This window comes from Oncorhynchus gorbuscha, linkage group LG09 (genome assembly GCF_021184085.1).
Source record: "Oncorhynchus gorbuscha isolate QuinsamMale2020 ecotype Even-year linkage group LG09, OgorEven_v1.0, whole genome shotgun sequence".
Lineage (NCBI taxonomy): Eukaryota > Metazoa > Chordata > Actinopteri > Salmoniformes > Salmonidae > Oncorhynchus > Oncorhynchus gorbuscha.
In genome coordinates, this window is record NC_060181.1 from 21,644,509 (window position 1) to 21,663,941 (window position 19,433).

General features: G+C 40.9%; 1 protein-coding gene across 1 annotated transcript in view; it reads left to right on the forward strand.

Moving 5' to 3' along the window:
- The window catches only part of si:ch211-80h18.1 (uncharacterized protein LOC555593 homolog), a 31,330-nt gene extending 12,945 nt beyond the window's left edge, over positions 1-18,385 (forward strand). The window contains exons 16-37 of the mRNA XM_046360829.1: positions 4,637-4,696; positions 4,842-4,892; positions 4,989-5,045; positions 5,164-5,208; positions 5,313-5,357; positions 5,440-5,487; positions 5,606-5,641; positions 6,160-6,225; positions 6,731-6,769; positions 6,907-7,008; positions 7,101-7,160; positions 7,470-7,547; positions 7,906-7,956; positions 8,929-8,967; positions 9,143-9,214; positions 9,842-9,886; positions 14,848-14,880; positions 14,983-15,027; positions 15,440-15,478; positions 16,192-16,227; positions 17,226-17,270; positions 17,860-18,385. Of these exons, the coding sequence (XP_046216785.1) occupies positions 4,637-4,696; positions 4,842-4,892; positions 4,989-5,045; positions 5,164-5,208; positions 5,313-5,357; positions 5,440-5,487; positions 5,606-5,641; positions 6,160-6,225; positions 6,731-6,769; positions 6,907-7,008; positions 7,101-7,160; positions 7,470-7,547; positions 7,906-7,956; positions 8,929-8,967; positions 9,143-9,214; positions 9,842-9,886; positions 14,848-14,880; positions 14,983-15,027; positions 15,440-15,478; positions 16,192-16,227; positions 17,226-17,270; positions 17,860-17,894 (1,127 nt within the window). The 3' untranslated portion in view covers positions 17,895-18,385. The remainder of the gene's footprint in view (positions 1-4,636; positions 4,697-4,841; positions 4,893-4,988; positions 5,046-5,163; positions 5,209-5,312; positions 5,358-5,439; positions 5,488-5,605; positions 5,642-6,159; positions 6,226-6,730; positions 6,770-6,906; positions 7,009-7,100; positions 7,161-7,469; positions 7,548-7,905; positions 7,957-8,928; positions 8,968-9,142; positions 9,215-9,841; positions 9,887-14,847; positions 14,881-14,982; positions 15,028-15,439; positions 15,479-16,191; positions 16,228-17,225; positions 17,271-17,859) is intronic.
- The last annotated feature ends 1,048 nt before the right edge of the window (positions 18,386-19,433 follow it).

Genomic DNA, 19,433 nt, shown 5'->3' on the forward strand with positions numbered 1-19,433 from the left:
ACTTGCACTGACTTTACGAGCACTGACTTTACGAGCACTGACTTTTCTAGCACTGACTTTACTAGCACTGACTTTACTAGCCCAGACCTTCTAGCGCTGACTTTACTAGCACCGACTTCCTAGCACTGACTTTCTAGCACTGACTTTTCTAGCACTGACTTTCTAGCACTGCCTATCTAGCGCTGACTTTACTAGCGCTGACTTTCCTAGCACTGAATTTCTAGCAATGACTTTACTAGCACTGACTTTCTAGCACTGACATTCCTAGCACTGACTTTCTAGCACTGACTTTCGAGCACTGACTTTCTAGCACTGACTTTCCTAGCACTGACTTTCTTGGCACTGACTTTACCAGCACAGACTTTCTAGCACTGACATTCCAAGCACTGACTGCCTAGCACTGACTTTCTAGCACTGACTTTCTAGCACTGACTTTCCTAGCACGGATTTTCCTAGCACTGACTTTCTAGCACTGACATTCCTAGCACTGACATTCCTAGCACTGACTTCCTAGCACTGACTTTCTGGCACCGGCTTCATAGCACTGACTTTCTAGCACTGACTTTCTAGCACTGACTTTCCTAGCACTGACTTTCTTGGCACTGACTTTACTAGCACAGAATTTCTAGCACTGACATTCCAAGCACTGACTTTCTAGCACTGACATTCCTAGCACTGACTTTCTAGCACTGACTTTCTAGCACTGACTTTCCTAGCACTGACTTTCTTGGCACTGACTTTACTAGCACAGACTTTCAAGCACTGACATTCCTAGCACTGACTTTCTAGCACTGACATTCCTAGCACTGACTTTACTAGCACTGACTTTCTAGCACTGCCTTTCTAGCACTGCCTTTCTAGCACTGCCTTTCCTAGAACTGACTTTCCCAGAGCTGACTTTCCTAGCGCTGACTTGACTTGCACTGACTTTACGAGCACTGACTTTACTAGCACTGACTTTACTTGCACTGACTTTACGAGCACTGACTTTACGAGCACTGACTTTACTAGCCCAGACTTCATGAGCACTGACTTTATGAGCGCTGACTTTACGAGCGCTGACTTTACGAGCACTGACTTTACTTGCACTGACTTTACTAGCACTGACTTTACTAGTACTGACTTTACTAGCACTGACTTTACTAGCACTGACTTTACTAGCACTGACTTTACTAGCATGGACATTCCTAGCACTGACTTTACTAGAGCTGACTTTCATAGAACTGACTCATAGAGCTGACTTTCCTATCACTGACTTTACTGGCACAGACTTTGTAGCACTGACTTTACTAGCACAGACTTTCTAGCACTGACTTTCTAGCACTGACTTTCCTAGCACTGACTTTACTCGCACAGACTTTCCTAGCACTGACTTTCTAGCACAGACTTTCCTAGCACTGACTTTCTAGCACTGACTTTCTAGCACAGACTTTCTAGCACTGATTTTCTAGCACAGACTTTCCTAGCACTGACTTTACTAGCACAGACTTTCCTAGCACTGACTTTCTAGCACTGACTTTACTAGCACTGACATTCCAAGCACTGACTGCCTAGCACTGACTTTCTAGCACTGACTTTCTAGCACTGACTTTCAAGCACTGACTTCCTAGCACTGACTTTCTAGCACTGACTTTCTTGGCACTGACTTTACCAGCACAGACTTTCTAGCACTGACATTCCAAGCACTGACTGCCTAGCACTGACTTCCTAGCACTGACTTTCTAGCACTGACTTTCTAGCACTGACTTTCCTAGCACTGATATTCTAGCACTGACTTTCTAGCACTGACTTTACTAGCACAGACTTTCTAGCACTGACATTCCTAGCACTGACTTCCTAGCACTGACTTTCTAGCACTTACTTTCTAGCACTGACTTTCCTAGCACTGACTTTCTTGGCACTGACTTTACTAGCACAGACTTTCTAGCACTGATATTCCTAGCACTGACTTTCTAGCACTGACATTCCTAGCACTGACTTCCTAGCACTGACTTTCTAGCACTGACTTTACTAGCACTGACTTTCTAGCACTGACTTTCTAGCACTGACTTTCTAGCACTGACTTTCTTGGCACTGACTTTACCAGCACAGACTTTCTAGCACTGACATTCCAAGCACTGACTGCCTAGCACTGACTTCCTAGCACTGACTTTCTAGCACTGACTTTCTAGCACTGACTTTCCTAGCACTGATATTCTAGCACTGACTTTCTAGCACTGACTTTACTAGCACAGACTTTCTAGCACTGACATTCCTAGCACTGACTTCCTAGCACTGACTTTCTAGCACTTACTTTCTAGCACTGACTTTCCTAGCACTGACTTTCTTGGCACTGACTTTACTAGCACAGACTTTCTAGCACTGACATTCCTAGCACTGACTTTCTAGCACTGACATTCCTAGCACTGACTTCCTAGCACTGACTTTCTAGCACTGACTTTACTAGCACTGACTTTCTAGCACTGACTTTCTAGCACTGACTTTCTAGCACTGACTTTCCTAGCACTGACTTTACTAGCACAGACTTTCTAGCACTGACATTCCTAGCATTGACTTTCTAGCACTGACATTCCTAGCACTGACTTCCTAGCACTGACTTTCTAGCACTGACTTTCTAGCACTGACTTTACTAGCACTGACTTTCCTAGAACTGACTTTCCCAGAGCTGACTTTCCTAGCGCTGACTTGACTTGCACTGACTTTACGAGCACTGACTTTACTAGCATTGACTTTACTTGCACTGACTTTACGAGCACTGACTTTACGAGCACTGACTTTTCTAGCACTGACTTTACTAGCACTGACTTTACTAGCCCAGACCTTCTAGCGCTGACTTTACTAGCACCAACTTCCTAGCACTGACTTTCTAGCACTGACTTTTCTAGCACTGACTTTCTAGCACTGCCTTTCTAGCGCTGACTTTACTAGCGCTGACTTTCCTTGCACTGAATTTTTAGCAATGACTTTACTAGCACTGACTTTCTAGCACTGACATTCCTAGCACTGACTTTCTAGCACTGACTTTCTAGCACTGACTTTCTAGCACTGACTTTCCTAGCACTGACTTTCTAGCACTGACTTTCCTAGCACTGACTTTCTTGGCACTGACTTTACTAGCACAGACTTTCTAGCACTGACATTCCTAGCACTGACTTTCTAGCACTGACATTCCTAGCACTGACTTCCTAGCACTGACTTTCTAGCACTGACTTTACTAGCACTGACTTTCTAGCACTGACTTTCTAGCACTGACTTTCCTAGCACTGACTTTCTTGGCACTGACTTTACTAGCACAGACTTTCTAGCACTGACATTCCTAGCACTGACTTTCTAGCATTGACATTCCTAGCACTGACTTCCTAGCACTGACTTTCTAGCACTGACTTTCTAGCACTGACTTTACTAGAACTGACTTTCCTAGAACATACTTTACTAGCACTGACTTTCTAGCACTGCCTTTCTAGCACTGACTTTCCTAGAACTGACTTTCCCAGAGCTGACTTTCCTAGCGCTGACTTGACTTGCACTGACTTTACGAGCACTGACTTTACTAGCATTGACTTTACTTGCACTGACTTTATGAGCACTGACTTTACGAGCACTGACTTTTCTAGCACTGACTTTACTAGCACTGACTTTACAAGCCCAGACCTTCTAGCGCTGACTTTACTAGGACCGACTTCCTAGCACTGACTTTCTAGCACTGACTTTTCTAGCACTGACTTTCTAGCACTGCCTTTCTAGCGCTGACTTTACTATCGCTGACTTTCCTAGCACTGAATTTCTAGCAATGACTTTACTAGCACTGCCTTTCTAGCACTGACATTCCTAGCACTGACTTTCTAGCACTGACTTTCTAGCACTGACTTTCTAGCACTGACTTTCCTAGCACTGACTTTCTTGGCACTGACTTTACCAGCACAGACTTTCTAGCACTGACATTCCAAGCACTGACTGCCTAGCACTGACTTTCTAGCACTGACTTTCTAGCACTAACTTTCCTAGCACTGACTTTCCTAGCACTGACTTTCTAGCACTGACTTTCCTAGCCCTGACATTCCTAGCACTGACTTCCTAGCACTGACTTTCTGGCACCGACTTCATAGCACTGACTTTCTAGCACTGACTTTCTAGCACTGACTTTCCTAGCACTGACTTTCTTGGCACTGACTTTACTGGCACGGACTTTCTAGCACTGACTTTACTAGCACAGACTTTCTAGCACTGACTTTCTAGCACAGACTTTCCTAGCACTGACTTTCTAGCACAGACTTTCTAGCACTGACTTTCTAGCACAGACTTTCCTAGCACTGACTTTACTAGCACAGACTTTCCTAGCACTAACATTCTAGCACTGACTTTACTAGCACAGACTTTCCTAGTACTGACTTTCTAGCACAGACTTTCCTAGCACTGACTTTCTAGCACTGACTTTCTAGCACTGACTTCGCTGATAGCTGCTGTACTGAGGAAAAGTTGTGCTTACCATGACTGTGTTATCATATGTGGTTGTCTTACCTTGCTACTTTAAGATGAATACACTAACTGTAAATTGCTCTGGATAAGAGGGTCTGGTAAATGACTAAAATGTAAATGTAAATATGATTGATAAAGACATCTATTGTATGTGTTTCAGCAAGTGAGACTGAAATAGAGTCGCCTGAGTATGACACACCTGAGTCACCTGAGTTTAATGGTAAATATTTAAATTGTTCTATTTATTTTAGCCACATCATGTACCTGTGAACTGTGAAGAACACAACTATCTTACACTCATTGGTATAATCCTACAAAGAACAGAAGTGTCATGGTATTTATTGGATCTCAATGTTGTTTCCAAGGTAATGGTCACAAGCTGCTGATTGGAGGAGCAGTAGAAAATGGACATGCAGGTAAGGAGAAGGACTTCATTGCGCTTGATCAAAAAACATGATTGAGTTTGGCATTTGTGAGGCCATTTTGATTGTCAATGTCTTTCTGTGTCTCAGCTATACCTGTAGTCACTGACCTCTTCATTGAGGACACAACTCACATGGATCCCACAGGTAACATCTTGCTGAAAATCCGATTAAAGTTGATGTCATGGGCTTGTTTGTTTAATGATAGGGCAAATGAGTAGACGATGGAATGCCTTGATACTTTTTAATAGGTTCAACATTTCAGGTGCTATGGATCCACTTGTTGCAAGTTCTCACCTGGACAATACAGGTGAGTGTCCAGGTGAGGGTGCTGTGTTTCATGCTTGGCTCCTGTCTGGTATATTTACTTGCTTCTCCATCATTTCTTCACTTTAATTCCGTATTGACATTCAGGTATTATCGACCAATCCAGCCATGACTTCCTCATTGGTTTAATGGGTGAGTGTTTGTATGAACTTATCTTTGATGTTTATTTTTAGTTATATCAAGTTTGTTCTTGATTAACTGTATGTCGTTCCAGGTGGTGTGGGGGATCTGTATGCTTCTGACATCCATATTGACATCTCAGGTGGGTTTGTCATCATAGCCCTTCTGTGTCTGCTTTCTGTTGGGGCTTTTCTGACTATAAAGAATCTGTTTTTCTTTGTTGAATCAAAAATATCTAACCAACACTGCTCTGTTGATAGATCACACTGGAATGACTTCTCAATTAGACTCAATAGGTATGTTTCTTCATCCAAGCCTCCCTTAGTCACTTCACTTGTTCCCTTGAAAGAAATGTTACAATGCAACACCTTTGGGAAAGTTACTCTGTGGGAGAGTCCCTCTAATTTATATCAGATTTAAGCTATATTTAAACTGGCACAAACAATGTTATACTACACCTCTAAAGCGTCATTCTATTTAAGTACCTCTCTGTCTGAGGGTTAAAACAGCAAGCCACTAACTTCACTCTGAGAAGTTTATATTCCATATTTTGCTAGTTATCTGTGCTGCTGCAGAGTAAATCACTGTTACAGTTATTCCTGTTTTTGTAATAATTTACTCAAGGAAAACTGCTTTAAATCAGGTTTGATATATATCACTGGCTGTCTGGCGCTCTCTGCTCTCTCTCTGCTCTCTCTCTTCTCTCTCTCTCTCTCTGTTCTCTCTCTCTCTCTGCTCTCTATCTCTCTCTCTCTCTCTCTGCTCTCTCTCTCTCTCTTCCTGCTCTCTTTGTTCTCTCTCTCCTCTCATCCAGCTGTGGGTTCGGGTCCAGGACCGGCGTTGTCGTCCAGTAGCAGCCCGGGTCCAGACGTTCCACCAGGTACCTACTGGCACACCTTTCACCCTCTGCCAGGTCCTGTAAATCACCTCACCCTCCCTCTTGTGTCGTCCCTCATCCTCACAGGCTCAGTTCTCTACCTCACCTCGGATAGAGCTCCTCTTAGGCTTAGTTCTCTAACTCGGAGAGAGCTCCTCGCAGGCTAATCATGACAGAGATTTCAGAGTGTCCCGGAGAATTTACGCCCCAATATATTTTTTTACTCCAAGATTATTATTGGGTCCATGTGTTCCTGTCTGTGCAGACAGCAAGTTATTTGTGTAGCTGTGCTTGTGAACTTTGTAGATCTTGACATTGTTTACTTTCGCGGCTTCACTGTAGATTTTATGTCTTGGTGGAGTAGCATCGCCATCCCTGATGAATGGGGTCAGGCATTGCCTTTTAGAGACTCTATTAGGAGGGATGCCGTGCAACAAGAGATGAGGGTTCACATCATCCAATCATTTATCTTCTTTCTTTCTCTGTGTGTCTGATGTTCTTCCCCCAGGCCTTGGAGATCACATAGGTCTAATAAGTGATTTTACAGGTAGGCATTGTGAGCCACAACTATAATCATTATCTAATAAATAGATTATGATTCACAGTTGAACATGTAAACAGTAGTTGTGGGTCTGTCAACTAGTTTGTATCTCTGTCCTACTTGTGGTCTCTTTTTATTTGCAGGCCTTACTGACTACTCAGGGCCTGACCATCCATATCTGAGCTCAGGTTTCGATGGATCATACCACTCAGCAGGTGATCATGCTGGTCTATCCGATACTACAGGTAAATATACTGAAATAAATCATCATCTCTGTAAGAGACCAAGATGTGACCAAGATGGCATGGAAAAGCTTCATCTCAGTTTTTCTCTCCAGACCACCCAGTAGCAGTGATGTCACATACTGATTATTCATCATCGCACATTGACCACCCAGGTAGGATCACACTCAGGACTAAACATAACATACCCCTGTAAAGGTGATCTTCTGTAGCTCAGTTTATAGAGCATGGTGCTTACAATGCCAGGATAGTGGGTTTGATTCCCGGGACTGCCCATACGTAAAATGTATGCACGCATGACTGTAAGTTGCATTGGATAAAAGTGTCTGTTAAATGGCATATATATATATTTTGAATGAAATACATTATACTATGAATGTATTTCAGAGAATGGTATTGATGTGTCCAGCTCAGACAGATGATGGTTAAGATAATGTCAGCATAAATGAACATGTATGTTGCAGGAAATGGTCGTCAAAGCCAGGTTACAGACACACATGGAGGTGATCATGCGGTCAACGATGTGCATCATGATGTAACAGGTATGTCTACCCTAAAGGTACACGGAAGCCAGTAAGCCGAAGCCAGCCTGGGTGCCAGTCTGTTTCTGCTCTCCTGCCAACTCCTAATGGAATTATCATGCCAAACAATTAAACATTTAGCTTCCAATGACAATGGAGTACGCAAAAGCAGCAGATCTGGGACCAGGCTAGGACTAGGCTATAACCAGGGGTAGAGTATTTGCACTTGATGGAGCAAAACAAATGCCACATGCATTTTTTGAGAAGCATTGAGGATATATGCTTGACATACTGAATTCATGTGGTCATTTATCCCAATATGCCTAATGCAAAAGCCTGCCAATACAATGGTGTATATGACAGTGTTTTTGCTTTTCAGATCCACCTGGGCAGCAGATTGTGTCTACAGACATAGGCCTACTAGATGCTGGTAACTCAGTGTTTTAATTCTCCATTATTTACAAACCTATTTCAGTGCATTTGTTATTCATAAACACGTTTTTCTGTCTGCTTAGTTGCCTACTGTAAGTGCAAAATAATGGATTGTACCTCAGTTATGTAAAGCACTTAAGTAAAAATACTTTAAAGTACTACTTAGATAGTTTTTTGGGTATCTGTACTTTACTTTACTATTTATATTTTTGACAACTTTTACTTTTACTCCATTACATTCCTAATGAAAATAATGTACATTTTACTCCATACATTTTCCCTGACACCCAAAAGTACTTGCTACATTTTGAATGCTTAGCATGACAGGAAAATGCATGCACTTATCAAGAGAACATCCCTGGCCATCCCTGCTGCCTCTGATCTGGCAGACTCACTAAACACATATTATTTTGTAAATTAAGTTGGAGTGTATCCCTGCCTATCCATATGGTTTGCTTAATATGTGAAATTATTTCTACTTTTACTTTTGATACTCAAGTATATTTGAGCAATTACATTCACTTTTGATACTTAAGTATATTTAAAACCGAATAATTTTAGACTTCTACTCAAGTAGTATTTTGCTGGATGACTTTCACTTTTACTTGAGTCAATTTCTATATATCTTTACTATTGCTTAAGTATGACAATTGGATACTTTTTCCACCACTGTTGGACCTGTTCTGGTCTTATGTTATGTCTTGAGCAACAATTGTCTCATAGAACTATAACCTTTGTGGAAAATAAGTGTCATGATGGAAAATAGGCTTCACCAAGGCCAGTGCTGGCTAAATAAATACCTCCATTAAAAACGGTCCAGGGATGAAAATTCCCAGGACGCCTATCTGTCAGAGTAAAGTGTTCTATGCTTATTTTCACACAGGAAAAATATACTTAAAAAAAAGTATTTCCAAAATGTTAGCCATCACCACTCACCGGTCAGCTTTTCTTCCTCCCTTATTTCCTGCAGGTGAGCACGGCGTCGTCTCTCACCACGACGACATGGGAGGCGAGTCCTACAAAAAAATAGAATCAATGATAGGCCTACATTTAATTTGCCGAGTTAAACATTTCTGAAGGCATCACTTTTTACAATGTTGTTGTAATAGTGTTGCAACAATGTTTCATCATGGGAGCTCACGCTGTAATTTCGCGGGTTGAGTTTTAATTTCGTGGTTCTTCAGCTGTTACAGACGGGGTTGCTGTTCAGCGTCATGATGACATTCACACCGTCAGCCCTCAAACAGATACCACAGGTAAGCCACCACCTCGAAATCCTACAGTGAGCTTTCGGGAAATTGGTCGAATTTGGCTAGGCCTACTAATGTGTTTCTATGAGCAGGGCTGTCTGACATGGCCACACGACATCCCTCTACAGATAGAACACCCTGTTGACTTTGACTGCTTATACTTTGTATACTATACATGTTAAAATATGCACTATGCAGGTCCCTGGATAAATAAAGGTTAATTGCATTTAAAGAAAATGCATAACTCGCTCCGCCACTTCGTGTTGCCCAAAAAGTGACATATTACAGCTTTAAGTTACTGATAATGGAGAAAATAAATGAATAGTTTACCTTCACAAGTAGAGTCTGAAATATTCTGTGCACACGTACAATGATACAGGTGTCAATGTGTGAACAGGTGTGGCAGAAGAACTTGTCACCAGCTCACATACACAGATAGATATCACTGGTAAGGGTTTGAAGTGTACGTTTCTGTTTACTATATATTGTAAACATTTACAAGATCAAACAAGAACATCCCATTACAACACTGGGTGACATCTAATAAAACATATTTAGTAGGCTATTCAAACATATGGATACTCAATGAAGTTCATCTAACATAGTAACTCATGTGTTTCTCCCTCTCCCTAGCACTTGGGGCGAACGTGTACAGCTCCAGCGCACCAGGGACGCCCGGTAGGCTACGCACTTGTCTGATGATCAAGCATTCCTTCTCTAACCTGCATATTTTTAGAGCTGACACACTGCTTGCCGCTGCTTCGCTAGTTACGCCAAAATAAATGTAACACTCAGTGCAGAGCCGGCTGAGCTGGGGCCAGCCTGAGGAGGGGCAGGCAGTAAGGAGAAATAAAGCTGTCACTAACACAGAGCATATTGTGGGAAACAGCATTCAACCACACATTTTTTTGATTTTCTCTGGAACAGTGTTCTGGAGTAGCTTAGAAAAATCTAGAATAGGTACACAATCCAAGTAATATATATATACAGTACCAGTCAAATGTTTGGACACACCTACTCATTCAAGAGTTTTTCTTTGTTTTTTAAAACTATTTTCTACATTGTAGAATAATAGTGAAGACATCAAAACTATGAAATAACACATATTTGTTACACAAATCAAAATATATTTTAGATTTGAGATTCTTTAAAGAAGCCAACATTTGCCTTGATGACAGCTTTGCACACTCTTGGCATTCTCTCAACCAGTGTCATGAGGTAGTCACCTAGAATGCATTTAAATGAACAGATGTGCCTTGTCAAAAGTACATTTGTGGAATTTCTTTCCTTCATAATGCATTTGTGCCAATCAGTTGTGAAGGTCAGTCAATCCAGAAAAATTGAGGACCTCCACAGGAAAGGAAGACCCAGTATTACCTCTGCTGCAGAAGACAAGTTCATGAGTTACCAGCCTCAGAAATAGCTGACCAAATAAATGCTTCATAGAGTTCAAATAACAGACACATCTCAACATCAACTGTTCATAGTCTGCCTTCACGCTGGTCGAATAGCTGCAAAGAAACCACTGCTTAAGACATCAATAAGAAGAAGACTTGCTTGGGCCAAGAAACACAAGCAATGGACATTAGACCGCTGGAAATCTGTCATTTGGTCTGATGAATCCAAATTTGACATTTTTGGTTCCAACCGCCGTGTCTTTGTGTGACGCAGAGTAGGTGAACGGATGATCTCCGCATGTGTGGTTCCCACCGTGAAGCATGTAGGCGGAGGTGTGACGGTGTCGGGGTGCTTTGCTGGTGACACCATCTGTGATTTATTTAGAATTCAAGGCACACTTAACCAGCATGGCTAACACAGCATTCTGCAGCTATATGCCATCCCATCTGGTTTGCGCTTAGTGGGACAATCATTTGTTTTTTAACAGGACAATGACCAAACACACCTCCAGGCTGTGTAAGGGCTATTTGACCAAGAAGGAGAGTGCTGGAGTGCTGCATCAGATGTCCTGGCCTCCAAAATCACCTGGCCTCAACCCAATTGAGATGTGCTCAGCATATGTGGGAACTCCTTCAAGACTGTTGGAAATGCATTCCAGATTAAACTGGTTGAGAGAATGCCACGAGTGTGCAAAGCTTCCAAGGCAAAGTGTGGCTACTTTGAAGAATCTCAAATATAAAATATATTTAGATTTGTTTAACACTGTTTTGGTTACTACATGATTCCATATGAGTTATTTCATAGTTGTGATGTCTTCACTATTCTACAGCCTAATTCTAAATTGATTCAATTGTTAACCCCATAATGACAAAGCAAAAAAGAAAAAAATGTTTGCAAAAACACAACTGAAATATCACATTTACAGAACTATTCAGACCCTTTACTCAGTACTTTGTTGAAGCACTTCTGGCAGCGTTTACAGCCTGGAGTCTTCTTGGGTATGACGCTACAAGCTTGGCACACCTGTATTTAGGGAGTTTCTCCGATTCTTCTCTGCAGATACTCTCAAGCTCTGTCAGGTTGGATGGGGAGCATTGCTGCACAGCTTTTTTTCAGGTCTCTCCAGAGATGTTTGATCGGGTTCATGTCCGGACTCTGGCTGGGCCACTCAAGGACCAGTCTGAGGTCCTGAGCGCTCTAGAGCAGGTTTTCATCAAGGATCTCTTTGTACTTTGCTTCATTCATCTTTCCCTCAATCCTGACTAGTCTCCCAGTCCCTGCCACTGAAATGGTGCCTGGTTTCCTCCAGACGTTACACTTGGCATTAAGGCCAAAGAGTTCAATCTTGGTTTCATCAGACCAGAGAATCTTGTTTTTCATGGTCTGAGTTCTTTAGGTGCCTTTTGGCAAACTCCAAGTGGGCTGTCAGGTGCCTTTTACTGAGAAGTGGCTTCCGTCTGGCCACTCTACCAAAAAAAGCCTGATTGGTGGAGTGCTGCAGAGATGGTTATCCTACTGGAAGGTTCTCCCATCTCCACAGAGTAACTCTGTCACTTCCCTGACCAAGCCCCTTCTCCCCCGATTGCTCAGTTTGGCCAGGCGGCCCGCTCTAGGAGGAGTCTTGGTGGTTCCAAAATTCTTCCATTTAACAATGATGGAGACCACTGTGTTCTTGAGGACCTTCAATGCTGCGGAAATGTTTTGGTACCCTTCCCCAGATCTGTGCCTCGTCACAATCCTGTCTCTGATCTCTACGGACAATTCCTTCGATGTCATGGCTTGGTTTTTGCTCTGACATGGACTGACAACTGTGGGACCTTATATAGACAAGTATGTGTCTTTCCAAGGCATGTCCAACCAATTTAATTTATGACAGGTGGACTCCAATCAAGTTGTAGAAACATCTCAACGATGATCAATGGAAACCGGATGCACCTGAGCTCAATTTACTCATAGCAAAGGTTCTGAATACTTCCATAATAAGAAATGTCTGTTTTTTTATTTTTTATACATTTGCAAAAACATATAAACCTGTTTCCACTTCGTCATTATGGGGTATTGTGTGTAGACTGATGAGGATTTTTATTTTATTTAATCAATTTTAGAATAAGTCTTTAACGTAACAAAATGAATATATATAGTATAACAGTGTAATATCCCCTCTTATTTGAAACAGGGTTAGATGAGGTGGCTGTGACCAGTGGACTCATAAACTCTACAGATTAATTTTAACCAATGACGTGCAAGTTCTCCCACTTAAGATGATGAGAGAGGCCTGTAATTTTCATCATAAGTATACTTCAACTATGACAGACAAAATGAGAAGAAAAAAATCCAGAAAATCACATTGTAGGATTTTTAATAAATTTATTTGCAAATTATGGTAGAAAATAAGTATTTGGTCGCCTACAAACAAGCACAATTTCTGGCTCTCACAGACCTGTAACTTCTTCTTTAAAAAAAATAAAAATAATCACTTTTAGTATCATCTCTATGGAAAAACAGCTGCTACATTATCACCCTTATCATTTCACTCCTCACGAGTTGCATGACAGACTTACACTCTCACTCTGAGGAAACTTTTAAAGCCAGTGTTGAAGAGCAAGGAGAATTTTTGTTTCTTAATAATTCCAACTGAAACTCTTCTTGCATGCTTGTCAAATACAGTGGGGCAAAAAAAGTATTTAGTCAGCCACCAATTGTGCAAGTTCTCCCAATTAAGAAATGAGAGGCCTGTAATTGTCATCATAGGTACACTTCAACTATGACAGACAAAATTAGAAAAAATAATACAGAAAATCACATGGTAGGATTTTATAATGAATTTATTTGCAAATTATGGTGGAAAATAAGTATTTGGTCACCTACAAACAAGCAAAATTTCTGGCTCTCACAGACCTGTAACTTCTTCCTTAAGAGGCTCCTCTGTCCTCCCTCGTTACCTGTATTAATGGCACCTGTTTGAACTTGTTATCAGTATAAAAGAGACCTGTCCACAACCTCAAACAGTCACACTCCAAACTCCACTATGGCCAAGACCAAAGAGCTGTCAAAGGACACCAGAAACAAAATTGTAGACCTGCACCAGGCTGGGAAGACTGAATCTGCAATAGGTAAGCAGCTTGGTTTGAAGAAATCAACTGTGGGAGCAATTATTAGGAAATGGAAGACATACAAGACCCCTGATAATCTCCCTCGATCTGGGGCTCCATGCAAGATTTCACCCCGTGGGGTCAAAATGATCACAAGAACGGTGAGCAAAAATCCCAGAACCACACGGGGGGACCTAGTGAATGACCTGCAGAGAGCTGGGACCAAAGTAACAAAGTCTACCATCAGGACTCAAATCCTGCAGTGCCAGACGTGTCCCCCTGCTTAAGCCAGTACATGTCCAGGCCCGTCTGAAGTTTGCTAGAGAGCATTTGGATGATCCAGAAGAAGATTGGGAGAATGTCATATGGTCAGATTAAACCAAAATATAACTTTTTGGTAAAAACTCAACTCGTCGTGTTTGGAGGACAAAGAATGCTGAGTTGCATCCAAAGAACACCATACCTACTGTGAAGCATGGGGGTGGAAACATCATGCTTTGGGGCTGTTTTTCTGCAAAGGGACCAGGACGACTGATCCGTGTAAAGGAAAGAATGAATGGGGCCATGTATCGTGAGATTTTGAGTGAAAACCTCCTTCCATCAGCAAGGGCATTGAAGATGAAACGTGGCTGGGTCTTTCAGCATTACAATGATCCCAAACACACCGCCCGGGCAATGAAGGAGTGGCTTCGTAAGAAGCATTTCAAGGTCCTGGAGTGGCCTAGCCAGTCTCCAGATCTCAACCCCATAGAAAATCGGAGTTGAAAAGGGAGTTGAAAGTCCGTGTTGCTCAGCAACAGCCTCAAAATATCAATGCTCTAGAGGAGATCTGCAAGGAGGAATGGGCCAAAATACCAGCAACAGTGTGTGAAAACCTTGTGAAGACTTAGAGAAAACGTTTGACCTCTGTCATTGCCAACAAAGGGTATATAACAAAATATTGAGATAAACTTTTGTTATTGAACAAATACTTATTTTCCACCATAATTTGCAAATAAATTCATTAAAAATCCTACATTGTGAAAATTACAGGCCTCTCTCATCTTTTTAAGTGGGAGAACTTGCACAATTGGTGGCTGGCTAATTACTTTTTTGCCCCACTGTACGTCCAGGCGAGGAAGATGATAAGTATACATTTTTCAATTTCAGATTCTGTGCTTGGATTTGGACATGACACTACAGGTAAAATTCAATTTACAACAACATATCAGAAGTGCTAGATTTCTAAACCAAACAAGGCCCCTCACACAACACACTTGTAACATCATATACTCTGTCTCTCAGTTGTTGCAGAAGCACACAGTGTCTTCATTCAGACCGATTCCCCAGGTAAGTCCACACACACACACACACACACACACACACACACACACACACACACACACACACACACACACACACACACACACACACACACACACACACACACACACACACACACACACACACACACTAGCCTCCAAAAATATAATGTGAATATATGCAATTCCATATGTATGTAATACCAATGTCTGTAATACAGACGCCAAAGTTGGCAGGAGTGAGTGAGGTTCCCTTACCACTCATTACTCATCAGAGATAGAGTACTATAAAGAGAATAGTGTCCCATAGTTCCTGGTAAAAAAGCATTGCACAATATAGGGAATAGGATACCATTTGGGACACAGCTTTACTGCCAGTCACTAAATAACATAACGAAACGCCTTAAGTCACCATGTTGAATCTATATTTTGTATTGTAGTCACAGCTGATGCACAAGGATCCACTCTACAGGCTTCCAGTAAGTCGGTACAGTATATTCATTTACCCAACCCCTTGACCTTGCACAAGTATCTGTTGCTCCTAAAGGCTTGATGAAATGAAAAGTAGTGGAAATAGTCCTTTGATCTTGGAGAGATAGCCCAGAGCAGGGGTGTCAAACTCACTTCCTGGAGGGCTGTGTATCTCCTATTTTTGGTCATTTTCTTTCAATTCGTATCCAATTAGACCTAGAGAGGGGAGGTCCTAACCAATAAATTACCTTAGCCTAGTGCCTAGAGCGTTGGACTAGTAACCGAAAGGTTGCAAGTTCAAATCCCCGAGCTGACAAGGTACAAATCTGTCGTTCTGCTCCTGAACAGGCATTTAACACACTATTCCTAGGCTGTCATTGAAAATAAGAATTTGTTCTTCACTGACTTGCCTAGTTAAATAAAGGTTTAAAAAAAGATGTACACGAGAGGATTGGAAACTTGCAGAACCTCAGCCCATCAAAAATGGAGTTTGACACCCCTGCCATAGATTAATCAACCAATCAATAAAATGTATTTACAGCCCAACAGTTGCCATAAAGTGCTTTACAGATCTTTGCAGTTAACCATAGTCTAAGTAGTGATAGACATGTAATGGTGTGAAATGACATTGATGACAGACAGCCCTGGTTGCCCGTTCACGGTGGTCTCCCCCTGCTCTGTTCGTAGGGTCTGTGTTCATGCAATGTCTTTGTCCAAACAGGTCATCCTGGTGTAACAGAACAGACACAGCCTGCTGGTAAGCTTCATAAGAGTTCAGGTTTAAACTCTGTTACATGGCTGTGTTGATACAGGCAGCCCAATTCTGATTTTTTTCTGATATTCTTTTTTAACCAATCAAATCAGCTCTTTTGCCCATAATTAGGCAAAAGATCAGAAAATGGTCTGCCTTTGTAAACACAGCCTTATACAGATTTATCAGTAATGTTGATATCTAGCTATCTATCAAATTGACTACAAATGCTGCATTTACACAGGCATCCCAATTCCAATATTTTGCCCTATTATTGGCAAAAGAGCTGATCTGACTGGTCAAAAGACCAATTAGTGAAAATAAAGATCAGAATTGGGCTGATTGTGTATATGCAGCAAAAGTAATTGAAATAGCGAAATGGACCCATGGGACAAATTTAGCAGTTTTAGTAAAGGTGATATTTTGTTGTGGAGGCTAAATGGGTACTACGGCCTAATAAGGCTCTGTTTACACAGACACACTAAGAACCCAAAGCAGATTTTCTTTCTATATCCAATCTTTTTTTCTGACTGTCCACACTCAGTTTTATATGTGACCAATATCAGATTTGCACATTCATGCTGATGTAGCCTCTGAAGTAACACACAGATGCCATGTTCATTTCCTGCCACTGTTCCTTAACATTTTGGGGTGGTTGTCATGGTAACACATGAGTTCACGTATGGCGGATAGGTTTTTGTATCAGGATTCAGATCCATATATGGAGGTAGTATAAATTGGAATTCAAAAGATCAGATTCCATGTGTTGTTTTGCTGTTTACACATTAGAGAAAATATCAGATAGGTATCAGATATGCAAATAATTGGGAAAAGATCTGAATTGGGCTGACTGTGTAAACACAGCCTAACTTGTTATTTAGCACAGGATTGCACAGCTTTCAGATATTACAATGCGGTGTCATTATGACAGCATATATTGAACCACGCAGTGAACAGATGCTCAAGGGCTCTTTTCTTTCCTCGGTTTTGCTTGCTCTTTCCAGTTTCCGCAGCTGAACAGTACAACCCATCTGGTCAGGGTCCTGAAGGTAGGTTTCTCAGCTCCTTATAACGTCTCTCTCATGTCTCTCTCTTCTTTTAAAAACATTATTAAATGACGAAAGCCTTGTTTTATTTACATGATGTACTCCCCTGTCAAACCACATACAATATATTATAACTAATATGTTTTATTACACTGTATTAACTACAGTAGTAAGATGGCAAAGTTTCTGACTGCAAGGTTTCAGGTGATAATACAGTGCTGTTAAACTGTACCTTTGAAAGAGAGACAAAGGTAAGCTCTTGATTGGTACTACAAGAATAAAAATTGTGAGCAAGTAAAAATGAAGGACACTAAAGTAGTATTACTGCCTCTGAGGTAGGACTCAATGCTACAGTATACTGCTAATATACTCAATATGCTGTATTTCTACAATATATTGCATTACTTTTTTAACATTAAAGGGGTAGTCCACACAAGTTATGGATTTTTGTCTCGTCCATAGACTGCTCACAGGGTAAGGAAACCAAAATGTAATTTAGTCATATGGATGAACTATCGCTTTCAGTCACCTCTTAGATAGATGAATTACAGATATGTGTGTCAGAGACTAAAATACATCTTCACTTCTGAAGGTGCAGAAAATGTGGAACTGGAGGATACCTGCTGACTTCCATATGAAACCTCGTGTCAAGTTTCTACGCTACAGATTTCAGTGTACGGACCAGCCTGCATGGCAGAGAAACAGTGATCCAGCCCACTAGCAAATCTAGTTGTTTGTGTCTATGTTTGTTTGTTTGAACTTTGTCTATTTAAACTTAAAGATGACACTGTAAGTAAACTTTTTGCGCACTTGTTAATAGACGTTTTGTTTCATTTGTTGCATATATGACAAAAAGACAAGAGGGTACTAAGGAGAACCCTCTGACTCAGATGAATATGGCTCATACAAAAGCGTCATCCCTATGAATATTGTTGTACAAAAGCTCAAACAATATACTGAATCTTTATGAAGCTTTGTTTTTTTTGTAATTTCCACAAGTACTGTATTTCCCAGTTTAGAAAATGTGAGAAATAATAAATAATTTTGTGTCAGAAATTGTACATTGCGAAATGTATATCAAAGTAATCTCTACATTAAAAGGAACATCTATTTTGAACATCAAACTCATTTTTCTCCATATTTTTCACATACGGAAGTGGGGAGCAATGTTTATGGAATCCATGTGCCTGTTCAACTGATTAATCAGCCATTATTTACAACTAAAATAGAACCTTAAATGCAGTAATGTATTATGGATATGCAAATAATTTATTTCAAAACAACCATGTTTATTTAAAACATACCATACACAAAATATTGTTCTCATGCGTAATTTGGGTTTCTCAGGCTGTGCCATTGTGTTGTGGTGAAACTGGTAAAAGTGCTTAACAATGTACAATTCAGCACATCAATATACTCCAATACTTCCCCTTTCTTAAAAGGAGTTCATTACAAAAAAAAACAGTTTGAACAAACTCAAAACAACCTCTGGGGGAAGTATGCGTAAATTCACAAAGTTCCTCACACTTGAACCAAGATTCAATGATTCATTTGTTTTCCTAGACAAGGATTTGACTATAAAATAATAACGCTCGAGGGAAACAGGCTTCCAGAAAATAAATGAATAGCATATGATTGACAAGACATTGGAGGATATACAGTGCATTCGGAAAGTATTCAGACCCCTTTATTTTTTTTACGTTACAGGGCTCCCAAGTGACGCAGCAGTCTAAGGCACTGCATCTCAGTGCTAGAGCTGTCACTACAGACACCCTGGTTCGATTCCAGGCTGTATCACAACCAGCCATGATTGGGAGTCCCATAGGGCGGAACACAATTGGCCCAGCATCATTCGGTTTTTGAAGTTGTAGGCCGTCATTGTAAAAAAACTTGAAAAGCCTTAATCTAAAATGGATTAAATAAAAACATTTCCTCATCAATCTACAAACAATACCCCATAATGACAAAGTGAAAACAGGTTTTTGGATGTTCATTTTTTATTTATAAAAAACTAAACGGAAATACTTTATTTACAAAAGTATTCAGACCCTTTGTTATGAGACTTAGCGCTCGGTGCATCCTGTGGTAAATTGTGGTAAATTCATTTGATTGGACATGATATGGCGAGGCACACACTTATCTATATAAGGTCTGAAGGTTGACAGT